The 24,393-nt window shown below is 43.7% G+C and overlaps 1 protein-coding gene across 1 annotated transcript in view; it reads left to right on the top strand.

Annotated features, from left to right (window-relative positions):
- FAT3 (FAT atypical cadherin 3) overlaps positions 1-24,393 on the top strand; it is a 76,004-nt gene that overhangs the window by 37,698 nt on the left and 13,913 nt on the right. The window contains exons 7-9 of the mRNA XM_032595063.1: positions 1,029-1,225; positions 2,058-2,211; positions 4,442-4,675. Coding sequence (XP_032450954.1) covers positions 1,029-1,225; positions 2,058-2,211; positions 4,442-4,675 — 585 coding nt within the window. The remainder of the gene's footprint in view (positions 1-1,028; positions 1,226-2,057; positions 2,212-4,441; positions 4,676-24,393) is intronic.

Here is a 24,393-nt window from a genome sequence, read left to right as displayed (position 1 = left end):
GTCTTCCCCACTGGGACCTGAGCTCCCCTGTGGGGGCAGGGGTTTCTGCCAGTTTTGTCTGCGGCTGTGGCCCCACTGCCCGGAACAGTGCCTGGCCCAGAGTGAGCAACAGATACTTATAGAATGCCCGAACCAACAAAACGGTGATGATCTAACCGGATTCCGGGCTTCTTGCCAGTTGTCTTGTCCAGTCTTCCTCCATGTTTGAAAGTGACAGTGTTTCCCTCGTCAGGACTAGAAGGTCAAGGCAGTTTTCTTCTCTCCTCCTCTTCCTGTCTCCTCCAAGATGCTTTTGTCTCCGTGTAATTTAATGATGTGGGAAAGCAATATTGCCGGGCCACTGTCGATGCTTCGGCCTCATAAAAACTGTTCCCCCTCATCTCTTCTCCTTTCCTTCCGCTATCCCCAGCTTCACTCTGATAAATTCGACCTAATTGCAGTGCTTATCTTTGAACTGCTCCTGAAATGACCCCTCTTAGGGCTACTTAATACTAATGGGTCTTCCTCTGTCACGCCAACTTTTCTTCCCCAAACTCCGGTCCTTGTAAGATGAGCGCAGCTGTATGATGAAGCCTTCATTAAAAGATTCCTTAATAGAACTGACTGCCTCTCCTTGATTGCATAATCAACAGCTAATGAAATTGTCTTGGTAACAAGAGCTATAGTGTACTACATCCTCTCTCGAGACCAAATGGGAAGACAATTGTATCATCCTGAGAAGAGGATTCATTGTTCACAGTTTGAATTTGATTATCCTTCAGGGGGACTAAACAAGAGATCATCCCCAGTTTCTCTAAGTGCATTTTATTCTCTTGGAAAGTTACTGTTTTACATTCCCCACAAGCCGAGCATATAAATATCTGCTTTTGTTGCAGGAGCATCAAAAGGAAGTAACTGTCAATTTTTTTCCAGTTTTGTAAACGATACAGTTGGAGGGGCAGCTGGATGACCCCACACGGGCCTCTCACTGGAGGTGTAGATCAAAGCTCTTCATTGCACATCTTCAAAAAACACTTTTTTCTCTACAGGAGGGAACCCCCGAGGAAGGTTTGCTCTGGGCCTGGTGCAGAGTGAGTGGAAGGTCTATGTGAAAAGACCTTTAGATAGAGAAGAACAAGACATTTACTTCCTCAATATCACTGCTACCGACGGGCTTTTTGTCACACAGGCCATGGTAGAAGTGACTGTCAGTGATGTGAATGACAATAGCCCAGTGTGTGATCAGGTAAGATCTGTGGGTATATCAGATATATTGCTGCTTTTTACTCTGTTTCTCAAAAATTAAATCAAAGCCCATTTCATTGTTCTCCTGAAGGCCAGGCTACTTTCTGCTCTTGTCTCCTTAATTAGTGAGCTCTGATTGGATGCAAGAGGGTAGATGGTAGAGTTTAGGATGAAACATTATAAACAAAAAAAGGCATAGGTAGCAACTTCAGGTACCTAATTTTGCCCGACCCAAAAAAAACACAGAAAGAAAATCATCAGGTTTTTGTTTTGTTTTATTTTGTTTTGTTTTGTTTTGTTTTGTTTTGTTTTGTTTTGTTTTAAGAGAGAGAGAGAGCTGGGGAGGGGCAAAAGGAGGAGAGAGAGAATCTTAAGCAGGCTCCATGCCCAGCACAGACCCTGACATGGGTCAGTGGGTTCAGTCTCACCACTGTTAGATCATGACCTGAACTAAAATCAAGTGTCAGATGCTTAACTGACTGAGCCACTCAGGGGCCCCAAATTGTATTAATGCATTTTTTAAATTTTTTTAAATGCTTATTTATTTTTGAGAGAGAGAGAGACAGAGTGTGAACAGGGGAGGAGCAGAGAGAGAGGGAGACACAGAATCCAAAGCAGGCTCCAGGCTCTGAGCTGTCAGCACAGAGCCCGATGCAGGACTTGAACTCACAAACTGTGAGATCATGACCTAAACCGAAGTCGGATGTGTAACCAACTGAGCCACCCAGGCGCCCCAGTATTAATGCATTTTTAAAGAAATCATTTGTAATGCAAAATGTGGCAATTGCCTCACAAATACCAATGATTCAGTTACCTTTCTTTACCTTTGCCAGGTTGCATACACAGCATTATTTCCTGAAGATATTCCATCAAATAAAATCATCCTGAAAGTCCGTGCCAAGGATGCAGATATTGGATCCAATGGAGATATACGATACTCACTGTACGGATCTGGAAACAATGAATTTTTTCTAGATCCAGAAAGTGGTAAGGTGAAATTTATTTTTTTGGGTAAATGCCATTGTTAATCCATGAGAGAAGTTAAACTCTCATATGGCCTCGTCACTCGTGGGTACTTAGCGTACGAGATCATCGATATGATGCCCTGCTATCTAGGACTCTAAAAAACACTAGCTGCACATGGTGTCTGATGATGGATGCCCTGGAGCGCACAAACTTTCTTTGGCCTACAAGATGTGCCCTGACTTTACCTACATTCATTAGCATCAAGTAACCAGATGTGTCTATTTGGTTCTTCTGTTTTTCATATCTGTGAGTTAAGGCACCTGCCCTATAAAGAATATAGAGTTACATCACAAATGCAAGTTGCAAACCAGAGAGCAATGCATAGTAAGGAGAGTTTTTTTCTCTCTTGAAGTCCCTTTTGGGTCCCTTCCTGAAGCTTATTAACACACTTTTCTGGTTTTTATTAAATATTCCCACCTAGTTTCTCCAAAGCTATGAGCCCTGAGATTAGTTTATATATTCAGGCAAAATTTATAAGGTCAAAGGTTATGTATGCTAAAGGCAGATGCCCACATTGAAGGCCAGAGCTAACAGAAAAGACATTTTTATGGAGGTGAATTATTTCAGTGTTGTGTACCGGATGGTTCATCCAATGGCAATTTGTAAATGAAGTGTAAAGATTGAATAATTTGCATATTTCCGTGTTGTGTTGGTCCTAATGAATAATGACTAACTATTGAGTCTCCAAAGATAATGGCTCCTCCCTGCCCCTCTCCCGTGTCAGCTGCATCCTACTAGGAAGCACTTGGCTCCGTAGAAATATACGACTTGGCAATATAGGTCTAGCAATTACTTATTCAGTAGCTAACATTCATTGAGTAACTAGTAGACATAAAAGAACTTTATGGGATATTAGCGGTGGGCTGCAAGAGGAGTAAAACAAGTCATGCCTGAGGGATATTGAACCCAGTAGGGGGGAAATTTTTTTTTAAATAATAATAAAAGGCAGAATGAAATAAGTGCCCAGGAAGGATATCAGGAGAGTAATATCTGAGCACAGAGGAAAAAGTAGCTAATATTCTGATGAAGGGGAAGAGCCGGTAATTGAACCGAGGCAAGATTCTAGTAGCTGAAGCAGGACACTTCAGGCCCTGGGGTCAACATGAGCAGAGAGCATGGCACATTCGAGGAAGGGCATGTACAACACTGTCACTGGTGAGAAGGATGGCCTACGAGAAAAGCGGTGGGAGAAGGAACTTTAGGCTGATCATGGAAGGTCTTGAATGCCGAACTGAAAAACCACTGGAAGTTTCTGAGAAGGAGAAGGAAATAGTCCAAGCTGTGTTTGAGAACTGGCTTACAGCAAGGAAGCCATAGAAGGAAAGGCTTTATAAGTATAGATGGCTTGGTCTGAATAATGTCTACTAATTTTATTTAAGAATAATAGTATTTCATGAGTCATGCTTTTCAGCAAATAGCATTTATTCAGGTCTGTCACTGTGCTTGTTGCCATTGTCTATTGAAATTTAAACAACTAACTCTCCACAGCGGCTGATACCTAGCACTGTTCCAGTGGTTAAAATAAAGATATATCTTAGCTCCTGACCTTGCTAAATTCCTGTTGATCCAAACCCCTCAAATATTCCCCCACTGGGACCCTCCCCAAGCAACCAGAGGCCCTTCCACAGTCCAGCAAGTCGGGTTTACATTGGCACAATAGGATTCCTTCCAGACCTCTTTTTGCTAAAGCCAGCCTCTGTTTTGATTGTTTTCCTCTAAAAGATGGGGTGAAACAATGTTGGAAGCAGAGAAGACTGCTCTTTCTGGGTCTGTGGATTATTGACATGACTGACTACCAGAGAACTAAGGATACTGTTGTCAATTCTCTATGCTTTTTCTGGAGATATAGCAGAAATCCAGAGACACACATAGCTGATGTCCAGAGCAGGTCTTGAGAGGTTTAAAGAGCTACGGAGCTCTCCAGGTAGCCAAAGGAGGGAAATCCTGATACCAGGAGTTTCGCAGTGGGATTAATTAATTTGAAGGCCATGCAGTTGATTTGTTGTTGTATCCAGAAATTCCATAGGTTTTTCCCTGATGCTTAAAATTGGATTTGCTCTGTTTTTCAAAGTAGGAAGCACTTGAGCCAAATGTCATTGGTCCTTCCCATATTGGGGATTCTTTATATACATGATTCTCTGCTCTTCAAAGAAAAGTGGTTTTTGAAATGTGAGGCCTTTTATTTTCACAGGTGAATTAAAAACATTGGCTCTTTTGGACCGGGAAAGGGTCCCCGTGTACAACCTGATTGCCAGGGCCACTGACGGTGGTGGCAGGTTCTGCCAATCCGACATCCACCTGATCCTGGAGGACGTGAACGATAACCCCCCTGTGTTTTCTTCCGAGCACTACAATGCCTGTGTCTATGAGAACACGGCCACCAAGGCTCTCTTGACCAGAGTTCAAGCCGTGGATCCTGATGTTGGTAAGTCAGTTGCACTGATGCGATGCCTCCTTGTTCATGCTCTTGACATATCTTCAGTGGTTACCTCTCCTTTGGTTTTACCAGCCCACCTTGGTTCCTTACCATGAGAACACATGTGTTAAACCAATGACCACGTGTCAGCTTTTCCACTGATATGCTTTACATGTATGAGAGAACACTACAGGGTGCCCCCCCAGCCCTCCTCTTTCTAGGGTTTCAAAAAGCTATACTCTGAATTTCCTTGCCTTCTAACAAAGAGTTTTGGGCTTGTTTGTTCTTTTTTAACCTTTAGAGTAAAAATAATAGCTTGCTTACTTGCCCATTTCTCCTGAACATAGTTAAAATGCTGTGTTGTGTGGCAGGGAGAATTCATTTCCATTTCTATAAAGAATTGCATCACATGCTTCAGCTGAAATATGACAATCTCGATTTATGGTAGTGCCCCACAGTGCAAAGAACAATTACTAAATGTGCTGCCAGTCCAATGTCAATTTTTTTTAACTGCCATTTTCCATAGCCTTTTGGTCACACATATACTGACGTTACTAGGCAGAGTGAGGGTGGTGGAAATAAGACAGAATGCGAACTAAAAGTTGCTGCTGATAAAGTTTGTGTTCAGATCCACTTTGCATAATGAGATGGTGAGTTAGAAAAGCCTGGAGTTAATTGCTAGGTAGTCCTTTCAAGAATGCATAAGTTATTGAGGTGACTGTGTGATGGGATGTACATACAAAAGGGCATATAGACAGCCTCTTGGTTGTGCATTTTAAGAGCTGTAAATCAGAGGACTAGGGAATGATGGGGTGTGTCTGCTATGCTAAACAGGCCTTTATATAATTCAGTGTCTTATTGCTTAATTCTGAATTGAAAGAAAAATTATTGGACTAATGGAAAAGTAAATACATGATAATTAGTCGAAAACAAACGTAGAGCCCAGGGTCTCTGCATATTTCCCCTTCGAGAAATTAGTGGCTACTTTAAATTATTGCTCTTACCTCATTAGCATAATTTTCCAGGCTGAGCACCAACCCTTTTAAAGTCTGCATATTATGTGAAGCTTGGTGAAAAACGGTAAACAGGAAAAGACTCATTTATTGATTTATAATTATGTAATACCTACGAATGTCCTTTTTTTTTCTTTGTAATTGTATTTCAAGGTTTTTCCAAAACAAGGCCCAGGAACCCCCAGGTTCAAGTATGCCCCTGAGCTTGGTCCACTGCTGTCTTATACAAATACGCTTTTTTAAAGCAGCATTGGAAAACATCCTCTGGACTCTTATTAGCAGGCTTTTGGAGGGGAGAGCAGAAATCATGCAAATAAATCTTTCAATTATTTAAATTTGAGAATGTGTAATGGAGCCATAGGGTGAAACTTAAAAAAAAATTTTTTTCATGTTTATTTATTTATTTCGAGAGTGGGGAGGGGCAGATAGAGAGGAAGAGAGAGAATCCTAAGCAGGCTCTGTGATGTCAGTGCAGAGCTCAGCAGGGGGCTCGGTCTCAGGAACCACAAGATCATCACCTGAGCCGAGATCAAGAGTTGGAGCCACCCAGGTGCCCCGAGCCATAGATGAAATTTCATGATTTAATTTTTTGACTTAAATTAAAATCCTAATTTTAAAAAAATGAAATTTTTCTACTCCCTTCCTTCCTGAAGGAATTGGGTATGCTCTAGCTACCAGAGATTGAAGACAGAAAGAGGCTGCTTGGCACTCATGATGTTGAGGACAGTGGAGGGATGTTACTGGCTCACGGATGTGGCCGTGGTGAAGAACATGCAGTTAGTTCCATCCTTCTTTTCACTTCTTCTGAGTCAGCTGTTCGTGTTGGGAGTTGGGGAAGAAAGATGACTAGAATCTGGGCCTTTAGATGGCAGAGATGAGAAAGCCTTTAAAGGCCCCAAACCAGAATAATGACCCCGTCAGCACCTGCCTCTGCTCATTTGCACTAATTCTCCAAAGGCTTACATTCAGAGCTTCAAGCAGACACAGAGGTAGACACAGAGGCTGTGAGTGCGGTGCATATAAAGTGTATTCACCAGACCATTGTATCCGCCTCAGGAAAGCTCTAGCATAAGATACCAGATCCTGGCTCCTTTTCTCAGTTTCTGTACAACTCATTTAGCTTTTCTTAATTATTATTATTGTTCCGAAAGAGTGAGCAAGAGAGCATGCACATGAGAGCGGGGGAGGGGCAGAGAAAGAGAGAGAGAGAATATCTTAAGCAGGCTCCACGCCCAGCATGGAGCCCAACATAGGGCTCAATCCCACAGCCCTGGAATCATGACCTGAACCAAAATCAAGAGTTGGACGTTCGACCAACCGAGCCACCCAGGTGCTCCGCACTTAGCGTGAAAAAATAAAGGAACTAAGATAGCTGGCAAGAACAAACGAACACTTGTAAAAATGCAGACGAAGCACCCGACCATGTCCGGGGCACAGGGTGAGGAAGTGGCTGTGAAGGTCCTGGTCAGAGCTTGCAGGGGGATGCCAACAGCAGAGGCGTCAGTCGGAGCTGACATCAAAGCAACATCCTCCAGAGTCCCTGGGTGTCACTGAAATAGCTTACACCATCTTCATTAGTTGCCTGCTCAGAAAACTTACTTCCTCAAGGGGACCCAGCTCTCAGTCTTTCAGAAGGGACCACAGAGGAGCGTGAGCTGCATATTGAGATTGCCAGGTCATCACGTGGGCAGTTCACCTCGGGCCCAGCTCACCTGGCCTGAAGCTGAGTTTGCATGTCATTAGACTGCATCTGGCCCTCATATCTTTAGTTTGGCCCATTATATAGTGTTCCAAAAAGGTAGAGTTCATTGTCAATAAAATTCAGGAGATTTTCTTTTCGAATTTTCAGTTCTGGGTATTTTATAAAAACAGAAGCAGCCCTCAGAAAACAGCAAATCCAGACACACAGCCCCACCATGGTAGGAGCTGAAGACATAGCAGCTGCCTTTATGAGAACAGCCAGAGCTCACGCTCCCTGTTCCCAGCCACTTTGCTTATTTATGTTACTGCCTGACCTCATGAGCCCCTTTGTGACAAGAAAATAATTGAGTTTTTAAGAAAATTTTTTTTGGAACTGATAATAGATTCCCAGGTAGCCGCAAAAAAATGTGCAGAAGATCACATGCACCTTTCACTCGACACTTTTCCCCAATGACGACATCTTGTGTTAGCTGTAGTACACTGTCAGATTTGGCATGTGTCACATGTGCGTGCATGCATGCGTGTGTGTAGTTCTCTACAATTTTCTCACCTGTGCAGCTTCATGTAACCGCCATTACAGAGCTCCCTCCTGCTACCCCATCATAACCACACCATCCTCCTCCTGACACTTCCTTCCCAGTCTCTAACCCCTGGCAACCACTAATCCCCATATCTATAATTTGATTATTTCAAAAAACATTATTTGAAAGGAACTATGTGGTGTATAATTCTTTGAGACTGACTTTTTTCACTAAGCATCCCCTAGAGATCCATCCCACTTGTCCTTTCCCTTGGAGATTCACCCGCATTGGTTTTTGATTCTAGTGAAGATCGTTGGCTCCATTTGTGTAGACAGCAGGGTTATTTCATTCATGAAACTTCTTATGTTAAGCATATTCCTTTACCTGAATTTATAAATTACTTCACCACCATTTTGCTACAGTATAAACAAAGTCACTATAAAATACAAAGAAAAGACCAGGATATATTCATCTGAAATCTGATTCCATAACTTCATGAATTCAAAGCTCTTATAAGGACTCACTGAACTTTCATATCCTGGTTTTCTAATTTTAAAAACTACTATTGCTTTTAGCCAAACACCTCTTTGCTATGCTGAATTCGTTATTCATAATAAAACCAACACTGTTAGAGTAACTGCCTAAGTTAGGAATAAAATCAAAACAGAGGAGGACAAGATAATTTCAACACCCAGTTTATGAGCTCTACGAAATAGCATGGCAACTGTCTAGATTTTAGCATTAAAGTCTTAGTCTTCCTGTAAAATGGAAATGTCCTCAATTCCTTAAACTAATGACATGATTTTATGACCTAACATGTATAAAAAATGTAATCCTTTCAGTAAAGATCAGGGGACCTTTTGTTGTTACACTTCGGGGTTAATATCTTCCTAGTTAGTCTACCTCTCATAGGTAGGATTTGTGTCCGGCTTCCTAATTTTGAGGGTCTTCTAAGCTAGCAAAGGAAATATGCAGAGATGAAGATCAGCGCTGAAGTCTGTGACCATTTTAGGCAAAGTTATATGAAAATAAAATGTAAACACGCTCTGCAAAATATGCTGTAGCCCATGATTTATTGAGAGGCCAATTTTGAGATATCTGAGACGCAAAAGGACATATTTTTCCTCTTATGGACCAGGGACACAAGGCAAAGAAATGTTCTAATAAGCAACTCACTTTCTCCTCTCCTATAAAATATTTCCTGCAAGGTATGGAACTTCTTTCAGGGATTTCAGAGAAGCTTGGGGGCTCATAGCACACATTACAATTTTTTTCCTTTCAATTTAACAGAAATTTAGTGAGTGGCTAGGTAGAAGGCACAAGAAGGGACCGCAAGATTCTCCAAGATGAGGACTGTGCAGTGACAGGCCTCAGGTCATGTGCAGCAGTGAAGAGCTTGAATCAGTAGCACACATACTTTTCACAAAAGGTGGAGCTCCCAGAAAGAATAGGATTTCAATAGGCAGAGGTAGGAAGGTATTCAGAAAGACAGGAACCATGAGGATAAAGTTGTAAAGCTGGGAATGTGTGGCCCCAACTCAATGATTGGGAGAACATCATGTCATCCAGGATGGAGAGAAGCAAATGAGATGAGAAAAGTAGTCTGGGCCTGACTGTGGCGGTTCACAAAAGCCAGGGATTATGTGCTTAAACCAATAAGTAGAAAACAGCCACAGAGCACTTGTGAGAAAAGAAATGATCAGTTCTGGGTTTGGGAAATGCTAATCTGATAGAAGCCTCCAAAACGAGGGTGAGTTAAGGTCCTAGGAGAGTACTGTAAAAGATTACAAGGGCCAAAATTAGAGTGGTGGCTTAGGGACTTTAAAAGAAAGAGCAGGGGCGCCTGGGTGGCTCAGTCGGTTGGGCGTCCGACTTTGGCTCAGGTCATGATCTCGCACTCCATGGGTTCAAGCCTCATGTCGAGCTCTGTGCTAACAGCTCGGAGCCTGGAGCCCACTTCAGATTCGGTGTCTCCCTCTCCCTGCCCCCTCTTCCCCTCTTGCACTCTGTCTTTCTCTCTCTCTCAAAAACAAATAAACATTAAAAAATAAAAAGGAGCAAAACCATGTCTAATACCTGCCCAAAGTGACTCCCATGGAACAGGAGGGTGCAGGGAGAGGGTTGGGGGAAGGAGCCCTGCCCACCAGCACACCAGCAAAAGCCTCAGCTGAGCCTCTCAGCCAGCCACAGCGGTGCACCCACAACAGTTGTGACCCAGCCACACAGCCCACACAGGAGACAGCCCTGGAGTGCCTGATCTGGACACCAGTGGGGATTGAGCTTCTGGGCCCTACAGGACCCTCTACATAAGGCCACTCCCTTGAGTCTGGGAGACACAACTGATCTGCCTAATACATAAAAACAAACACAGAGCCAGACAGAATGAGAAAGCATGGGAATATGTTCCAAATGAAAGGATAGAACCAAACCTCAGAAACAGAGTAAAAGAAACAGAGGTAAGCAATCTACCTTATAAAGGGTCCAAAGTAATGGTCATAAAGATACTCACTGGACTGAAGAGTGGATGAACAGAGGTCGGAACTTCAACAAAGAGATAGATGATATAAAAAAGAACCAATCAGAGTTGAAGAATACAATAACTGAAATGAAAAATACTCTAGAGGGAATCAAGAGCAGATTAGATGATGTAGAGGAATCGATCAGTGATCTATAAGACAGGATAATGGAAAGCACCCAAGCTGAACAGCCAAAAAGAAAAAAGAATTTTAAAAAATGAGGATAGTTTAAGGGACCTCTTGCACATCACCAAGCATGCTAACATTTGCATTATAGCAGACAAAGAAGGAGAAGAGACAGAGAAAGGGGTAGAAAACTTATTAGAAGAAATCATGGCTAAAAACTTCTTTAACCTGGGGAAGGAAACAGATATTCAGGTCCAGGACGCACAGAGAACCCCAAACAAGATGAACCCCAAGACGTCCACACCGTGACACATAATAATTAAAATGTTCAGGGAGTTTTCTTCAAGGGCTAGAGGAAATGTGAGAGGAAGTCACCAAGAAATGAGGAAAAATGCCTCACACATGGAGCGTTCTGTAGGTACTGCATGACATTAATGAATGGACACAACTGGTAGAATGAATTACGTTAATAGAAAATACAGAGATTCTCTCTAAGACTCTTCCAAAATGATGCCTTCTGCTTTCAAGTGAATAGTTAGGTCCTCACATTAATCGAGAACAGGAAAGAGACAGAGAAGAGTTATCTTGTGGCAGAACTTTCCCATTTCTACCCAAATGTTTGTATTTGCACAGCCCTCAACATTCTTAATTTTGCACTGTCATTCACTGTAATAATGTAAACTTGCTGTCCACGGTCAGGATTCATTTTCTGAGTATTTAATGAGGGAGTTGGTATCATGACCCCTGCTGTCCTCTCATGGAGCAGGACCTGCAGTGAACTTGCTTTTCCAAAGCACCGATCTTGTCAGGGGAAATAAATGGCTGGCCTAGTATTGTGGAGCATTGTTTGTTCTGAGAGGGTAGCTCCTTACGAAGGAGCAGGAGATTATTTATCTGAGAGTCATGTTCATTAAAATAACCCCTGAGGGTTGTTAACCAGAGATCTTTCTGACCAAACCACATTAAATGAGTCTATCCAGTTGTTTGTTATCTCCTTTGACTCATCCTAGGCTTGTGTATGTGTGCCACTTACTGAAAGCCATGAAAAGGGCCTTGGGAAGAAAAGTGAAGACAGGAGATAAACTCTCAGCAAAGTGCTGTGGATTAGGTGCTGGAACTATGACAGAGAAGCATGTCAAGAGCTCTGCATTAGCAGTTTCCTGCATCTTCATGGGACAAACTCTATGGGAGTGTCAGACATCATACCAATCTATAAGGATCTCACTGCCTGCTCACACGGCCTTTCCTTGGTGTGTACAGCAGAGAGAGAAAGGGTTCTCTCTGTCTTCCTCTTCTTATAGGCTATGAGTCTTGCTAGATTAGGACCCCATCCCTATGATCTCATTTAACTTAATATCTCCTAAAAGCCCCATCTCCAAATCGTCGCATCAGCGTTAGGGCTTCAACATGTGAATTTGGGGCTGGACACAATTTAGTGCTCAATACCCTGGGGAGGAGAGCTAGGATATTGTGAGGCAGGCCTGTGAGAGGCCCACATGGTGAGGGACTGAGTCCTATTAGCAGCTACATGAGTGTGCTTGAAAGTGGACCCCCCACCTCCGTTTGAGCCGTCAAATGAAACTGCAGCCCTGCTCAACAGGATACCTTGGGCCACAGCCGACCAGCTAAGCCATGCCTGGATTCCCACCCCCACAGAAACCACGAAATACTACATATTTGTTGTTTCATGCTACATTCTGGAGTAATTTCCCATGCAGCCGTAGAGAACTAGCACATTCATGCAGGTTTATGGGCATTCTGAATTCTGTCCATGTATCCTTAAGAATCTCATGCTATAGCCATTATCCACCCACAGACTCCACTGTGTGAGGAAGAAGGGCTGTCATGCAGGTCAGTGGCAATCAAAACAGGGCCCTCCCTGAAGGAGAAATAGTTCAGCCGAATTGGGAACACGCTGCTTTGATGTGGTGGAGTGAGTGCTGATTCAACAGCGTCAGCCGCTCCTTGTTGCTGCTCTTGTGGTTTCCTGAATTCTCCCTGGGGCAGCAGGCCCACTTTGTTGGTGCATCACAGTCCTAGTAGATGTTCGGATGTTACACTGGCAAGTCTCTGAAAAAAATCCAGTCAAAACCTTTCTTTTCCCAAGAAGGAAACAGAGGCCCATAGACAACGAGATGTACCCAAGATGACTTTGTGAGTGGCAGAGCGGGATCTAAAAGGAAGGTACCCTGATATCTCAGTCCAAGGCTCTTTTCTGTATTCTAATAATTTCCACCAGAAGGTGTTTCAAGAAGGATTTGATTCTGATTCAGCCGGCCTGCTCTTAGGTACCATACATTCTTCTCTTTCCTAATGCCTTGGAGCCTCTTGCCTCTAAGCTGCATAGGTCAGCGACTTAATGTGGTTTTTTTCCTCCCCCAAAGCTCTGTTATTCTCTAAAGTATTAAATCTTTAAAGGCGGCTGAGGAACTGTTAAAATGTTCATAAAAATTAAATAATCCCCCGAAAGACTGAGACATGGGCCATTTCCGGAGCATGTTGTGGCTGAAACCCTTTGTCTGTTGTGGATATCAAAAAATACAATCTTAAGAGAACCCCAAACACTTACACAAGTAATCTTGCTGTGGCACAAGAGCTAGTGGTATTCTTGCCTGCAGATGGAGAAACTGAGGTTCAGAGAGCTAGCTTGCTCCCCTCCAGCCATCTGTCAGGTGGTCCTGAGCAAAGGTTTCCGTGGCCCCATAAACCCCTGAATTCTTGACTTGCCACCAGCACCAGGACGCTTTCTGCAGTGTACGCAGTACACGTGGCTAAATGGTGGACTGTGGCAGCCCATCACCTCCTTGTCACATTTGCCTGTCGCTTTGGGAAGCAACAGCATGCAGTGGTTTGGGGGGGAGACCAGATCAAATACCTCTAGTCTAGCCTTTGCTAACTGTCTAACCTTAAATAAGTTCCCCAGCCCTTTTCAATTCCACTTTCTGCCTATAAAAATGGAGATATTAATTCCTTGTTTTCCCATTAGACCATGAGCTCCTGGAGGGCTGGGACACCAATCTGTTCATCTCTGTGTCGCCAGCACTGGCATGGCACCAGGCACCGAGTACATGTTCCATACATGTCTGCTGAGCTGTCGAGTGGTTGGGAGAACGAAGTTAGACATTCCATGTTAACTCCTTGACATCATGTCTTGTGCATAAATGGGTTCCTTCTGCCAGGGACTTTCACCCTCAGAGCTGGGCTCCCTCATGTAGGAAGCCTCAGAGGCTAAAAATTCGTTTCTCCAGGCCCATTGGACAGAACATAAATGCCTTCTGTCACACAGGGCTTAATTTGGGAACATGAAATAATCCTCTATGCCTAAGAAATTAGAACCCCTTCAGTTAATTAGAGCACTACAAACTATCCCCTCACAAATTCCAGGATCCAACAGCAGAGGAAAAATAACGCACAAAAATCAGACAAGCTGGTTATCAGCCCTGGCTGTGCATCAGAATCCCTTTGGGAGCTTTTAAAAATAAACAGACAAAAATAAACACAAACAGGTGAAGGCTCCGTCTCCAAAATCTGATTCAGAAAGTCTGGGATAGGGCTCGACATACATTCTTTTCCTCTTTTTGACTGTGATGCCTTGCCTGGTTTAGAAGTGTCTGCGTTTGATACACAGAAGTTATTATCGTTATTATGCCTTTTAAAATCCAATTTCTTCCAAGCAGGGGGTCCAAACAAATGAAATAGCGAGTTCCTTCCAGGAAGGGATGTCTCAGTGAAGAGTTTTAGCACCACCACCCATGAGCAGGGAATTCTGATTTCTAACTGTTGATGGCAGTGCCCCATTCACACACGGCTTCATTCCTGGATGCCATGAGGGTGGTTAACAGGCCTCTGTGCTCCTCCGTGAATCAGTCCTGATCCAACATGCAGCAACGCAGAGGGCAGGTTTACAGGAGCGCTTGTCTCGAGGGGAATTTCCACCTACCCCTGGGAATTTTGTGCAGACTCCAAGGACCCCCAGCTTTGGCTTCCTGCCTCTATGTTGAATGTGCTCATCAGCTTTGTCACAGGATACTCACTCTCATTTCACCTTGTGAAGCCTCCTTGACGGGCGCAATTTTGTTGTGGGGAGCTCTCTAAATAACTTCTCACATATCACAGAGTGCTTCCCGCTCGGACACCCTCTTCGCCCCCCTCCTCTGGTCTTCCTTCTCTCTCTCTCTCTCTCTCTCTCTCTCTCTCTCTCTCTCTGTCTCTCTCTCTGCTAATTCATCCATCAACTTACGCTTTTCATTTACTCTGGCTATAATTGTTTATAACAGCTTTGGTAATTTTCTAGTGGTTCTGAAAATAGACAGCTTTAGCTCCTGCCATTCTACACTTATAATTTAGCAACACTGAACCCTTACCCTTCCCTGAGCACCCGGTTTCATCATTCTTAACTTCACATGTGTTCATGTCACCCGAAATGCCCTTTCTTTTTGTCACTTTTCCACTTTGGTACTCCTGACAACTCCTGTCTTTCCTTCATGACTCAATTCAATTGTTTTCTTCCCTGGGAAATGTCCCTTGGCCACCCCTCACCAATAATCCACTATATATATGCTTGTCTCCTGAGACATGGGAGATATTGAGGGGCTGTGATTCTTCTGTGCATCCTCAGTGCCTGCCAAGAGGTGGGAATCCTGTGAAGATTTATTGGATGGAGGTGATTTATTGGATAGATTAATGACTGATCCAATGGCATACATAGTGACCCACTTAGGAGACATATGTAGTATTATTGCTGGGTAGTCCAGTATAGAAGTTCTATACACCAATAAAGATGGAGTTTTAAATACTTTGATGAATTCATTTACTTACACTTGACTCTTCCGGGCTTAGCAAAGTGCCAAGCCATAGATGGGAGAGTTTATGTCCAGACGAGCTGCAGTCTTTGAGGTATCGCGAAAGGTGGTATCACCCACCAGCGGGGCCAACTCTACAGAAGGACAGCCTTTGCAGGTGTACAGGTCCCTCGCTTAGAAGGGCCCCTGTTGGTTTAATACTCTGCTCTGGCTATGTCCAACAGGGGGCCCTGCTTTCTTCTATGTCTTAGAACCTCACAATCATGTTGCCAGTGCTACCCAGCAGAGCTGGTGCCAGCCCAACTGGTGAGTCCCCAGGAAGTCTGTGGTATTGCCAGGATCTCCCTGACTCTGTGACTGGGGCTGCCTTGTCTCCTTTTTAACTGTTCAAAAGGCCCCGGGATTCCTGACCCCAGAGTTGGTATTTTGCCCAGGGGAATGTGCCAGGGTTAGTCATCACCCAATGAAAAACTTGTAAGAGGCACTTAAAACAGAAATAATCAGAGAGTCTATTTAAAGTCTAACTTGAAAAGTAATTGCAATTCCATGGACCTCCTAATGGCAACTTTCTTTTATTTTACATCATCTGAAGGCCTATTTTAAAGATAGAAAAAAGTGGTCAGTTTGAGCTCTTTAGCTATAATGGGATTTTACTTGCCTCCCACAGACAATGAGATGATGCTAACTATTTTCTTCTACAGCTTAATTTAAGGATATCAAATAGCTCAAAACAATGTATCACTTGAAATACCTTTATAATGAGACCTTGACAAAAAAATATTTTTTTAATTTTTTTAATGTTTATTTTTGAGAGAGAGAAAGAGGCAGAGCACGAGTGGGGGAAGGGCAGAGAGAGAGGGAGACAGAATCTGAAGCAGGCTTCAGGCACCGAGCTGTCAGCACAGAGCCCAGTGTGGGGCTCGAACCCACGAACCGTGAGATCATGACCTGAGCTGAAGTCAGACACTTACTGACTGAGCCACCCAGGCACCCCCCAAAAAATATTTTCTACGTAAAGTCAGTGTCTTTCTGAGTACACACACACACACACATACACACACACACACACACAAAATGAGGAATGGAAATATCCAGAAAAAGAATGCTAGTATAATACATAAGTATCATTTTCTACAATTATTTCAAATGGTATGTATGTTGAGAATTAAACTGGCCTGGAAAATAACTCAGAAATTTGACTGCTCTCCAAAATTGGTGATAAATTTTCCATTACATGATGTTTGTAATAGTTCTTTTACTTACTAGAAACATGATCTGTGTCCACTGTAGAAAATCTAGAAAGACAGACAAAAGGAGAAATGAGTCAATTCTAACCACTGTTGCTATTTCGATGAAGTCCCTTCCACCATTTTTCTTTCCAAAAATGGACTCATAAACTAGATATTGTTTTGTAACCTGCTTTTTTCACTGGCTCACAAACATATTTCTGTCTCTATGTTCTCTTTTATACTTTTATATAGCAACGTATACAGTATTCTATGATTTGAGTGTCCTATAACTTATTCAGTCAGTTCTCATTCTTGACAAATTGGGTAGTTACCAATTTTATTCACAAATTCAAGCATCCAGTTAGCAATAGTTTTTTATATATGAATGTTTTTATATAGTTTTTATATATTGATGTTTTATGTACATTTTTGATAGTAAAGATTCCTGACTCCTCTATGTTGCACCCTTTTGGGGTCCTTCATTCTTTAACACATATACTTGTAGTGGCCATGGATGTGTAGAGTGCTTATCACCTACATTTGTTGTCTTAGTAATACTCTCGCTTTGATCCCCTGGTCACTTCTGCAGTTCAGTGTTCCTTACTCTCTGATGTGGGGCCCGGGACTCAGCATTGAACTACAGAAATAATAAGACACAGTCCCTCTGCGTAAAAGACACATTAATCTAGTAGGAGAGAGGCCATAAGTATAACTAATGATAATGTAAAAATAATATTAAGGGAGCACACAGAAAAGAATAACTGGGAAATTAAGGAAGCTGTGGAGAGGAGACCCTTCACAGAATAGGTAGGAATTTGACGAGGGAGGAGGGGAAGAGAACATTCTGAGCGGAAGGAAAAGCATGTGCGGAGGACTGGGGAGTAAGTGTGATGGAGTCTTGAGGAGTAGCTGGAATAGAGAACACACAATGGAAGGAGAGCAGGGGATGACACTGAGAGGGTGGCTTGGGACCAGAGGGCAAAGGATTGGAAAGCCATTCTTAGAAGTCTCTACTTCTGACTCTAAGAAGTCAGAAGTCAGAGCCTGTCTTGAGCCACTGAGGCAAAACTGGATCCAGAGCTTTAGAAACTGACCTCTGCTTAACTTTGGCCAGGAGAAGAGAGAGTCGAAGGCAGCCTGCAGGTTGGAGTCTCTGGCAACAGTCTAGGTGAGAGAAGATGGGAGCCTCACCTGGTGGTGAGAGCTGGCCATAAGATAGCAAGGAGACATCTCCAAGGCAAAATCTAAAGAACTGGTGGTTCTGATTCAGATGGGAGACAGAAATTGAGGGGAGATGTGCAGCAAACTCCGTTCAATTTAAATAATTCCTCATCGGGGCGCCTGGGTGGCTCATTCGTTTGGGCATCTGACTCAGGTCATGATCTCAGAGTTCGTGGGTTTCAGCCCCATGTTGGGCTCTGCACTAACAGCATGGAACCTGCTTGGGATTGTCTCTCTCCCTCTTTCGCTGCCCCTTCTCCACTCATTCTCTCCCTCTCCCACTCTCTCTCTCTCTCTCTCTCAAAATAAATAAATAAAATTTTTCAAATAATAATAATTCCTCATCAAGTTGTCAAACTCCTAGGTTTGGAGATGGCGTCTTTCAGGCTCCACTTTCCCTCAGTGCGGTGCCTAGAGTAGTCAAACAGGTGGCACTTGGCAAGCCCTTATGAAAAGGAAGGGTCGTGTCCAGTGTCTCCCTTGAGAAAGACAGAAACCTTCCACTTCTCAGAAGTAACTACTGTCTTTGAAGGATGAGGCCGTAACCAAAGAATGCAATGACATAGTCAAGAACCGAAGCTTCATTGATCATTTTTCTTCAAAGGATAATCCTTATTGCTTAAATAAGAGCGTGCCTTAATCACCAAGCTTGGGTCATAGAAACTGTGAGATCTAAATATACTTGCGGGATTTCTGGTGCTGATGAATACATATGAATGAAAGCAGGAAAAGTATTGGTTCAAAAACAAGTTATTAGGGGCTCCTGGATGGCTCAGTTGGTTAAGCAACAGACTCTTGATTTCGCCTCAGGTCATGATCTCACAGTTTGTGAATTCAAGCCCCATGTCGGGCTCTGTGCTGACAGCTCAAAGCCTGGAGCCTGCTTCAGAGTCTGTGTCTCCCTCTCTCTCTGCCCCTCCCCGGTTCACCTGCGCTCTCTCTCTCACTCTCTCTCTCGCTCTTGCTTTCACTCTCACTCTCTCAAAAATAAATAAATAAACAGTTTTTTAAAAGTTACTAGATTGCCTGGGTGTGGAATCAGGGTATTGATCTAAATGGAAAATGGAACATGAGGAAACTTTAAGCGGTGATTCAAATGTTCTATATGTCAGTGAGGGCCATGGTTCCCCGGGGGTATATGTACGTGTTTAGAATTTATGAGCTGGACACTTAAAATCTGTTCATGTTTTTGTACATAAATTATGACACCTCAGTATACCAATAAAGTTGATTAAAAAAAATAAGTGAGAAGAACCAAAATTAAAAGGGTTACTAGAGTCTGATTGTTGAAATTGTTTCAGATCATTCCTTCCCCCAGATATCTATTCCATATGACTTCAAATCCCTTTATAAAAGCCAGTTTACAGGAACGTAGCACAGCCCCTATTTTTACTGTGTCACCTGCATACCGGACCTTGTACAGTTGCTGGAGGATATTCGTGTGAATGTCACAGACAAGGCCCTGCCCTGACAGAGTCACAGCAGCTGCTGACATAAAACCCCAAAGCCAGCCTAACAGAGCTCTCGCGGGTTCCTTAAGCTCAGAGAGCTCGATGTTAGGAGGAGGGCAGAAAACGTTTTCCAAAGACCACGTTAAAAAAAATCTCAAGGTACTTCTGTGTTGACTACTCACGCCATTTGGTTTTGGTGCTGATTCTAACACCTGTAACAATCTCAAACATAAAGCTGAGTTCTTCTGACTCTGGGTTAGATCCCTGGGAATGATCCTAGCAGAGAGCATTATCTCTCACCGAGGTAATAATGCCTTGCTGTAAGCTGTATGTATGAACTCTGAACACTTAACTGAATGGTATGAATCTGCTGCACTGAGCTTTCTTCCCATCCAGAAGATTCCAAGAGCTGTCAGGATAGGCTTAATTTGGACTTTGGTGTTACAGCCCACTTATGCCCAGGCGTGGCAGCTTAATGAGCATTTTGAAGGTGGGGAGATGATCCTTTGGAAATATAAATGAAATGAGCTCTATTAGTTTCATTTGGAAATGAAGTACAGTCTGAAAGATCATCTTGGACCTCACCTGATCTGGGTTCTGTCATTTTAAAATAAAAAAAAAATTTTTTTATTTATCTGTATTTTTTATTTATCTGTATTTTTTGAGAGAGAGGGAGCAGGGGAAGGGCAGAAAGAGAGGGAGAGGGAGAGAGAACCCCAAGTAAACTCCACACTGTCAGTGCATAGCTTGATGGCAGAGCTCAAACTCACAAACCACGAGATCATGACCTGAGATGAAATCAAGAGTCAGATGCTTAACCGATGGAGCCACCCAGGTGCCCGGTCATTTTATTTCTTTATTTTTTTAATTTTGTTATTTACTTTTAATTTTGTTATTTATTTTTGAGACAGAGAGAGACAGAGACAGAGACAGAGCACAAGCAAGGGAGGGGCAGAGAGAAATGGAGACACAGAATCTGAAGCAGGCTCTGAGCTGTCAGCACAGAGCCCGATGTGGGGCTCAAACTCATGAACCGTGAGATCATGACCTGAGCCGAAGTTGAACAATTAACCGACTGAGCCACCCAGGTGCCCAGCCCCCTGTCATTTTAAAGTTGAAGAGACCTAAGGCCCAGTGAAAAGGTTAAATGACCTATCCAAGCACACGGGTATAGCTTGGGCAAACCATGGGCTAGAGGCAAGGTCTCCTGTCTTCCAGATATGGACCATATTGCCTTCATTTGAAAGTACTCAAAACTTCAACTGTTATGTGCTAATCCTATGTCTAAAAAGCCCATCTCTCTATTTGGCTGAATTGAGAGGAACCTAACCTCCATCTAGAAACCTTCCAAGAAGGGAAATATAGATACCCTTGGCAACCCACCTCAGAGTTTCACTGCCTTCCCATACTGGGAATTTTTCTGTGCTATTTCTTTCCTCCAACCCCACCCTCCAAAATGCCACTACCTATTGCTTCCTTTCAGCAAATAGGGATTTTAATCATTCTCTTTTTACTTGATTTTAATCCTCTGAAGACCTGCCTGCTCCATTTGCCACAATTATAGCATGCAGAAACTTCACTTGCAATGAAAGTCATATTTCTCTTGGTAGCCTGTCATTTCAGCATTTTGGGAAGCTAAGTAGCTCCGTCCTCATTAAATTAGGCTCAAATTGGAGAAAAGAATTACATACTTAAAAACACAGACGCAAAATGATAGATTAGTGTTATACCTTAATAGAACACATCGTGGCACGCAGTAAAAGCATTAGACCAATTAGCAAGCAAGTTTTTTACTCAGGTTCATCTTTTTTGCTGGGTATGTAGCAAAGGGATGGTGATTTGAAGGATGGAATTTATCGTATGCCCTTGGATATAGAAAGTTACCACTTTAGTGGCATGACCTGCATTCATTTAACAAAGATAGCACCCATCACCTGGTAACACAGCAAAGATCCAAGCGCTAGACCAAATGTACTGCCTCCAAATTGGCATTTACCCGTCCGGCTTTATTTCTAGAAATCATTGAAATCCATGGCAATTGGGTCTAAATGGGAATGTTAATACATTCCAAAAAATATATTCCGCTCTTTCCTTGAGAGCTACCAGATCATAAGTGATGACATTTAACAGGGTTGGTGGTTTGAGGTTTTTGTTTTTTTTTTTTTTTCCTCCCCTCCCCCTTTTCTGGTCTCGCTTCCCTATCAATCTGATTGGTAACAGAAAGGAGAAGGAAACAATAAATCTCCCAGTTCCTCCTGGTGTGAATGCCCAAGATATTGTCAGAAGCAGAATGTATGGGAAGTGGGGGGGGGGGGGGAGTTTGGGTCAGCAACTTGGTGGGGGAGGGGATGCTTTTCTGCAGTGGTAAAGCAGAAAAACCCTGCCTCCGAATCTAAATTAACAGAATCTGCCCGGAGGGGAGCCGTGGTCTTTGTGTGGCTGATTAATGTCAGCCTTGTAAACGCAGTGCTCAGACAACAGGGCTAGCCCGCTGAGCAGGAAGCTCAGAGAACACAGCATCTCCTGCTCTGGGATGTGAGCAAAGCCGGGTACCTCTGAATAGGGCTGAAAGAGAGAGAGGCAGACCAGGAACATAGGTGATAGTTTTAATTAGATATCAGCTGTCTATCCTAGTGAAAGAAACACAGGCAGCCATTAGGGGCACCTTCCCTCCAGGCCTTGTGGCCACAGAGAACAGCAGCGTGCAAATCCGACCCCTGCCTCTCTTAACACTCAGCTCTCAGCCTGAAAGCCACCGCTTTCAGAACAGTCGGAAGTGCTCTTCTTCCCAAATGATCTTTAGGTCTGAAGGGGAAGCGTGTCCAAGAGCAATCTCCAGAAATCCTTAAAGGGAACACAGGAGCTTTTCCCTCATGCTTACCTAAAAACGCTAGTGGCAGCAGGCAAGCCATCAGTCTTTGGTTTATGCATCTGCGAAGTGGGTCTTGTCAGGAGATGCTCAGATGAAGGATCCTGCATGGATCTCCTGCCCCAACTTATTGTTCCTAAGAGTGGTGTTCCCTATGCTGGGGGTGGAAGTCAAATCCGCAGGCAATGTGTGTGCTTTGAAAACCTGCATGGTGTATTGATGTCAGTCGCTGATGTATTCCCATAAATCTGTTTCTGTGACTTTGAGGGGTGTCCTGAGAGCCTCTAATCAGTCACTGCAGCTTCTAGGCACAAGACCAGCTCTGCCCCCTTCCCGTCCCTCCCCACCCCCCCACCCCCCGCAGGGTTATTGCAACACTAGGTATATTCACCCCAGGAGTTGATGTTGAAGAATTTAATCTTGGAGAGCCAGAAGGCATCCTTAAAATGTCTGCTCTGGGGCCTTATTTTAAGGGGCAGCGAGGAAGAGGAGAACCTTCTTGTTTTTAATCCCAGCACCAATAAACTCAGAAGCTGATGTGTATATATCACAGGGTAGTTGTTTTGAAAGAGAAATAAAAGTAAATGATGAAACTCTGGAAAAAATGGACTCTCTGGAATGGAACCAAGAACAAGCTCTCAGTATTGACCTTTTGGTTAAAGCCACATAATGCAATTTATGTCATTCCCTCCAGATAGATGATTTTATTGGTTTGCTGGGAATTTTGGCTTAAGGGAAATTACATACTGGGGGAGCAAAGTGTTTAACTCTTATTACTGCCGAATGTCTGACCCCATGGCGAGGTGTTATAGTAGAAAACAACACAGAGTTAGGCCCTCCCCTCTAAGAGCTTACATTCTAAGTCTGTGATTTGTAAAAGGCATTTTTAGATCGTGGTCATAGCTGAAAACCCTTGATTAATGACTGTCTTCATTAAGGCATTTAGGATCAAAGTAATGCTTTTTCAGCCTACAAAGATGTTATATTTTGCCTCTTAGAAATCTTAACACCTAGTGAATTAGGGGTGCGTAAATCATTTTGAAGTCCTAAGATCCTCTGATGAAAACAGTTCAATCAGTCTTCAGAACCAGAAGTCAGTCTGATCATCAACCACTAATTTGTTGGTTGTTGGTGGACCTCTCCTGGCTGGTATGTTTTAGCTTTCATGTATATGAAGGTAAAATGGCGTCTTGATAAATAAGTGCGTTTCTTTAAATCACAGAGCTGGAGGCCACCCTCTGAGTAGATCTTCCCCCTTTTTTGATGGAGTGCTCCAGGCTCACTGGCCATTGCATTTCTTTTTCTCTTTGCATTCTCTTATGGCCCCAGCCATCCTCATGGCTCCGCGTGGCCCTGGAACCGGGTGGCGCTCACATTCATAGCTCCACGTGGACTCTCCTCTGATCTCCAGCCTCCTGCACCGGCTCCCTACCTGAGTATCCGCTTACATATAAAATGCCCATCTTGAACTTAATCTGTCCAAAGTGGGGCTCCTAGTCTGTCATCCGAATCCTGGTCCTCCTGCAGTCCTTCATCCCAGCCGACGGCAGCTCCCTCTGAGTCATCCTGGGATCTTCTCTTTCTCTCACGGCAGAAAACAGTCTTTTCTCACCACCTCCAAGTTGACAACACACCCGGGATCGCTCCCTTCTCACCACCTACGTGTTCAGAACAGGGCGGAAGCTGACCTCTTCTCACCACTCAGAGGCCACCACCAGTGCAAGCCACCACTGTCACGTGCCTGCGTTCCTGCGGGCGTCAGCCAGCTGTCCCTGCTTCCTCGCTTGCCGCCCTTCCTTCTCTTCACAACCAGCAGCCTGACTGATCCTGTTAAAATCTGAGGCACCCCATGACTGCCTGCCTCAGAGCCCTCGGCTGGCTTCCTGGCTCAGCACCGCAACCCCACGTGGGCTGCTCCCCAACCTGCTGTCACCCTGAAACCATCTTCTCTTTCTTGCTTCCTGACTGTAGTCACACCGGCCTTCCCGACCGTGCCCTCCAACACGCCAGAGGGGCACTCTGCACTTGGGGGTCTCTCTGCCTGCCACGTTCTCTCCCCAGATTATCTGCACTGTTCTCTGCCTCCCCTCCTTTGGATTTTTATTCAAGGGCCAAGGCCTTCCCTGAGCACCTTATTTAAAATTATCACCCTCCCCTCCATCTCCCAAACTCTCTCTCCTCCAAGCACTCCTGGTCCCCCCTGTGGCTTTTTCTTCCTTTTTACCCCCTGACCTGCCATTTGTTTTATGGATTCTTTATTGTTAATTTATTACTTACT

Source organism: Lynx canadensis, chromosome D1 (assembly GCF_007474595.2).
Source record: "Lynx canadensis isolate LIC74 chromosome D1, mLynCan4.pri.v2, whole genome shotgun sequence".
Classification (NCBI taxonomy): domain Eukaryota; kingdom Metazoa; phylum Chordata; class Mammalia; order Carnivora; family Felidae; genus Lynx; species Lynx canadensis.
The sequence above is the reverse complement of the archived record's forward strand: the minus strand, read 5'-3'. Positions and strand labels throughout refer to the sequence as shown.